The sequence below is a fragment of the Papaver somniferum genome, chromosome 5 (genome assembly GCF_003573695.1).
Source record: "Papaver somniferum cultivar HN1 chromosome 5, ASM357369v1, whole genome shotgun sequence".
Lineage (NCBI taxonomy): Eukaryota > Viridiplantae > Streptophyta > Magnoliopsida > Ranunculales > Papaveraceae > Papaver > Papaver somniferum.
Window position 1 is genome coordinate 131,604,778 of NC_039362.1, and position 5,280 is coordinate 131,610,057.

A 5,280-nucleotide genomic window follows, 5' to 3' on the forward strand; every position below is an offset into this window, starting at 1 on the left:
TTTCTCTCTATGATGATTGGTTGTTCAGCATTATAGATATCAGGTTTATATATGAAAAAGTTAGGAGTTCTAGTTGTATAGGAGTTCGGTAACCTTTCAAAACTGCAACACTTTAATTCGTAGTCCAATTTTTTTTCAAATTCTCTAAAAGAGTGTTTCTTAGCAGCTTATTCCGTAAGCTTCAACCTCGAATTGGCTCATTTCTTAGCAGCTTATTTCGTCTCCAACCAGGAATGGTCACTGCTTCATAAATATGTACAACTAGTGCTGCACCATAGCAGGACCACAATGGTTTTGCAGCTTCTGCCTTTGAGGAACATTGCAGGGCATTTCGGAAAGCTGCATTGATATTTGATAACTCTAATATTTCATAAATCAGACACATCCAAGAACGTAAAAAGAACAGTTAGACATGATTCAAACTTGGATTAGAATCAGTTTCAGATGGTACTATGAAATGAACACCTTTACGTAACAAGAAGAATCCATGTTTCATAGCATAGCAGAAACACTAAATACATAATATAGGTTACTGTATAGACGAGTTTCGATCCCTGACCGGGTTTAACAACATAGGATGGACATCTGCAATCAATTTGTAAGCTCTAGATTAAACAAATTCCCCAGAACAGGCTCAAACAGAAATATGTTCTTCTCTGCCATCTTAGCGTCGCGTTCAGATGAAATCTTACCTTCAAATTCCCTGATTTTCATTGTCACCTCCAGAAGTTCCGTCTCAAGTTCGTCTTTTCTTGAACGAAGGCCAGCATACTCCACCTGTGTTGCCTCCAAGACTTGTTCACGGCTTTCAACTTCTTTATCTATCATGAAAGACAACTTCCAAGACTTCTTAAGTTTATTGAATATCCCACGGAGCCACTTAATGTTAAATTGCAAGGTCTCAGCATCTCCAATGCCTCCTTCCCAGCTTTCTAGCAGCGCTACACTCAAATCCACGCCCCTTACACTTTCCATGGCAGAGACAATCTTCAGCAAGCTAGTAACACATACAAGTAGTATGTCATCATTGGACCTGATGACCTTTTTAGTCGCCATATGCCCATGCTTGCTATAGATCTTCTTATACAAATCTGCATATACTTTTGGGATCCTGAAATTGTCCACATATTCAAACCATTCATCTCCCGCCCGACTAGAAACACTTGTTGACAGTATGAGAGGAAGAGTGTTATCAGCAGGAGTCGAATTAGTTAATGCTGTGCAGTTAACAGTCTGGCACTTGGCGGGGGTAGAAGTCATTGTAGCATCTACATGTTCCCAAACAACAAGTGCCCCTGAATCCGAATCTTCGCTCCCAGAGTGCTTCATACTAGAAAGGGGTAAGTCATCTATAGAAATCGAAATAGGTAATGCTGTGAAGTCAACAGTCTGGCAATTGGTGGAGGTAGAGGTCATCGTAGCATCAAAAGGGTTCCCAACTGGCAACCCCTCCATTGAATTCAACCTTCTCAGTGTGCGCATCAGAACAAGTAAGTGATGCAATTGTAGAAACATTTTCGCCTCGCAAACGCTTGACTCTGGTAAGGGTCAAGTCATCTGACTCATCTATATTCTCTTCTATCATAGATTCTTGGACCAGAAGAGCAGGGATGGTTGGCTTATCATTGGATGTTGGTGGAGGCAGGTGCTCAGGTTTCTCAAGACAAACTTCCTGTGTATCACAAGGGCCAGAAACCTCCGTACTCAGCTTCCTCTTTTTGGATGGAGAAACAGGAGCCTGTAAAATGCGCAAAAAGAATTTGATTGATTTAGCCTGGAAGGGAAATGAGTGATAAAGACAACCACATTTTCGGTAGTACTGTACAAAACTACCCACTGTTTGCAGCGTTATTTTGCAGGAAAAGGTCCATACAGTAAGCGGCAGACTAATTTGTAAACATAACTTATAAGAAAGTGCAGATCATCATTACCTGAGGAACTGCCATACCAGCACCTACTGTGCATGTCAACTCCTCAAAGCGGAAGCGATTCAAATTGTCCAAATGGCAAGCAGCAACTTTCTGTTGTTGTTCTAACTTTAGAGTTGGATTAGATATAATGGAAGTCATGCCGTTTACCATACACAGCAAGGTTTTGTAGTTGGATGCAATCACCTGATAAATGAAAAGAAACAAAGTTGCTTACAACAGAAAGTAGAAATACCTCAAAAAGCAATAGAAGCAGTTCTTACATTAGGAACATCCGAACCAAGGGGGAGACCAACAGCATGGGTACCCTCCGAGTACGGGATTTTGATATTTTGCTTCCCACCATCAGCAAGGGTAACAGTGATCTCCCAAGGAGGTAACATCCCCAGATCTAAAGGACGAATTCTTTTGTCCACATCCCCATTATCCATAATTTGAGTAGGACGAAATGAAGGCCTGCATTCAAGGAAAAACGGATAAAAATAACAGTGTCAAAAGGTCATGGAAGAGATCAACAATACAGTACACAAGAGACAGCTCAACATGCTGAAATCACAACGCAAACGGCCAAGACCCCTATGAATGAAAGTTTTGTCAGGTATCACAAAACAATGAACATGAGCTAATTCATTTTTCCCCAGAGAAACAGTGTGGGAATAAAGGCACATCCACAAAGCATGAGAGGTCAGTTAATAGAACCGAAAAGTATGAATGCGATTAACAGTAACTTGGAGTAATTACTAGAGATTTCAATGAATTCCCCCCCTAAGACCAGGTTTTATAAGATCATGAAAAACAAATTACTCAATTAATTCCTGTATTTACCAACCCATAAAGCAATATAATCTATTCAACACTTTCCAATCACTTTCAGGCACATCATTATGACAAAAAACACATTTTTTAGTACTAATTTCAAGTCCCCCAAGCCCATGAAAATTTTGAAGTTTTATTACTAATCTACTATCGAAGTATGATCAATGTAAGGAGATTAGACTCACTTAGAGATGTAGATAGACTATCTTAACAACATTCACATACAAAAATACAAACTTATTATAACTTCAATCACCAAAAAAAAGAAAACTAACTTTTAGAAATGATTTCTGCAAATCTTTGAGAATCTTAAAACCCCGAGGAAGAGAGAGAAGAGGGTTTACCTGAGCAGCTTTGGATGAGAAGATGAAGCAGCTATGGAGAGAGTGATGACTGATGAGACTGAGAGGGGGAGTGAAGTGCAGAGAGTTTAAAATTTATGGCTTCTCTCTTTACTCCAACTGCTAATTTAACGATCTATCTCATTTAAAATAAGTACCTTTTAATTACAGGTTTAATTAATGATTTCCCGACCGTGCATATTTTTGTTCTTAGCCGACTCATCTGAATATGACTCGTTATTTCTGAATCTGACTCAGTGTATCTGACTCGAATGTTTAGCTCATTAGCTGTTGTGTTACTTGTGTACATATGTTGAACGAGCCAGATTATGAGCTAAATTGGACCTCCAGAAAAAACAAATGATCGCAAATCATATGTTGAGTCAGATTCAGACATTGCACCAGTCAGATTACGAGTCAGATTCAAACATTGCACCAGCTATGTTAGTATCCTCGGAAGAAAAAACAAAAAAATGCACCATTTTGAGGATACAAGGTGTTTGGATGGACATTGCACCATAGTATGTATATATGTATGAAAAAGGAACTATGTGTTTATGCATGAATTAGCTAGGAAACCCCTAGTTCTAGTTGTATAGGAATTCAGAAACCTTTTTAAACTGCAACACTTTCTTTACTTGCCTGATATCTCTGAAAGAGTTGTATCTTGGCCGAGTTGAATATGCACGGGTCCATCGTTCAGTCCATAACTTCAGAAATTGTTCATGTTTCTTCAGAATTTTTCCATCATCACCAATCCGCCATTTGCTTCTTCAGGACTTTGGAGCTTTGAGATTTTTTATGACCCTTGTCCTTGTATGAATTTCTTGAGAAAACCGCCTTCTTCGATCCTCCCTGTGCTGCTTTTATTGCATGGCGTCTTTGCTTGTTTAAGCGCTTCAGCAGTTCAGGATCTTCAGTATCACCTTCACTTGGACTATCCTCATCGTCCTCCTCATCCTCCTGAACCAAATTAAACACAGCATCAATGCTTTGAGTTTGTGTACCGACGAACTTAACCGAATGAGGAAACTATTCTAGTACGCACATACATACCTTCAGTTCGGGATCTTCAGTACCAGGTTCAATAGGAGTATCCTCATTGTCCTCTTCATCTTTCTGAAACAAGTTAAACACAGCGTCAAAGCTTTGGGTTTGTATAACAACAAATGAAACAGAATGTGGAAACTACTCTAGTAGAACCAACTTTGAGTTGCCCTAAAAATACAAGTAACTGTAACTTTTACATGAAACAACCAGGCCTCTTACTCCTCGTTTCATTTTTGCTAAATTATTAATCAATTGGTAAAAAGCTTACGTGGCCTACCAAGTGCAAAGAATCCAAACTATTGACGTTAGCATCATTTTCATCATTGGAGAGGCATCCTTCATCATCAGAATTTATTTCTTCGTTCATTTCACCTTCAATAAACTGCATCATACAAAGAGAGAGGGGTGATAAATGATACCATGTGACATTTCGAGTAAAACCACACTTTTTAAACCAAAGCTTGGACAAAATATTTTCTGATACTAAGATACCAACTCAATATGCTTCGCTTAACATCTTACAGTCACAACCAAGATCTCATCTTCACTAAATTGCAGGATAGTTACAACCAAAAGAGATTGCAGGATAGTTTTGTCTTCTCAAACCAAGTATTAGTTCAAGATAAAGTTCATCCACATTAAAGTTGAAATATATCGATCAAAAAAAAGAAAAAAAAAACAGAAAAAAACAAACAAAGCCCCTAGAATATACTGTAACTCAGATGTTCATGGTGAGGACAGCCAGGTCAGGGACTCGGAGGCTTGGGATTTGAGTGAACATGGCGGTGGCCGGTGGGTCTTACAGAAATGAAGTTCATATAATGAAAAAGCTGCAGCAACTCTACCACAAAGGGGTAAAATGCAGATTCTAACACAAGGAAAAACATAGTTGGTTTGTCCTACAACACTTAGTACTACAAATGGCCACCTTTATCAGCACCTGAAAAACATAGTTGCCTGAACCACCTTAAAGGAAAAATACCAAGCGAATCCAAACTCTCACGGAGCCATTACCCGTCGATTGAAAACCAGAAAAAATCAAAACCCCACAAAAATATCTTATTCAAAAATACTAAAGAAAGGAATATGCAAGAAAGAAGATCACCAATCGGCGGCGCAGACACTTTCCTTCAAGAGTCTCTAGC

General features: G+C 38.9%; 1 protein-coding gene across 2 annotated transcripts; it reads right to left on the minus strand.

Annotated features, from left to right (window-relative positions):
* Positions 1-472: 472 nt before the first annotated feature.
* Positions 473-4,480, minus strand: LOC113282734. 2 transcript variants are annotated; one of them, XM_026531798.1, is made up of 6 exons: positions 4,404-4,480; positions 4,142-4,204; positions 3,089-4,048; positions 2,192-2,384; positions 1,932-2,114; positions 473-1,738 (listed from the first exon to the last, which is right to left on the minus strand). In XM_026531798.1, the coding sequence occupies exons 4-6, from the start codon at positions 2,357-2,359 to the stop codon at positions 1,424-1,426; spliced, it is 666 nt and encodes a 221-aa protein (XP_026387583.1). In that variant the 5' UTR covers positions 2,360-2,384; positions 3,089-4,048; positions 4,142-4,204; positions 4,404-4,480; the 3' UTR covers positions 473-1,423. The 2 variants fall into 2 exon arrangements, with proteins under 2 accessions (XP_026387583.1, XP_026387584.1); XM_026531799.1 differs by lacking the exons at positions 3,089-4,048; positions 4,142-4,204; positions 4,404-4,480 and having other exon boundaries at positions 2,192-2,884.
* Between the last annotated feature and the right edge of the window lie 800 nt (positions 4,481-5,280).

What these genes read in the sequence shown, in the direction of transcription:
- LOC113282734 (XM_026531798.1), bottom strand. Translation starts at nt 2,359, where the DNA reads ATGGATAATGGGGATGTGGACAAAAGAATTCGTCCTTTAGATCTGGGG. An exon ending in TTGGTTCGGATGTTCCTAAT is followed by an intron (nt 2,115 to 2,191) that starts GTAAGAACTGCT and finishes TTCATTTATCAG; the next exon opens with GTGATTGCATCCAACTACAA. An exon ending in CTGGTATGGCAGTTCCTCAG is followed by an intron (nt 1,739 to 1,931) that starts GTAATGATGATC and finishes CGCATTTTACAG; the next exon opens with GCTCCTGTTTCTCCATCCAA.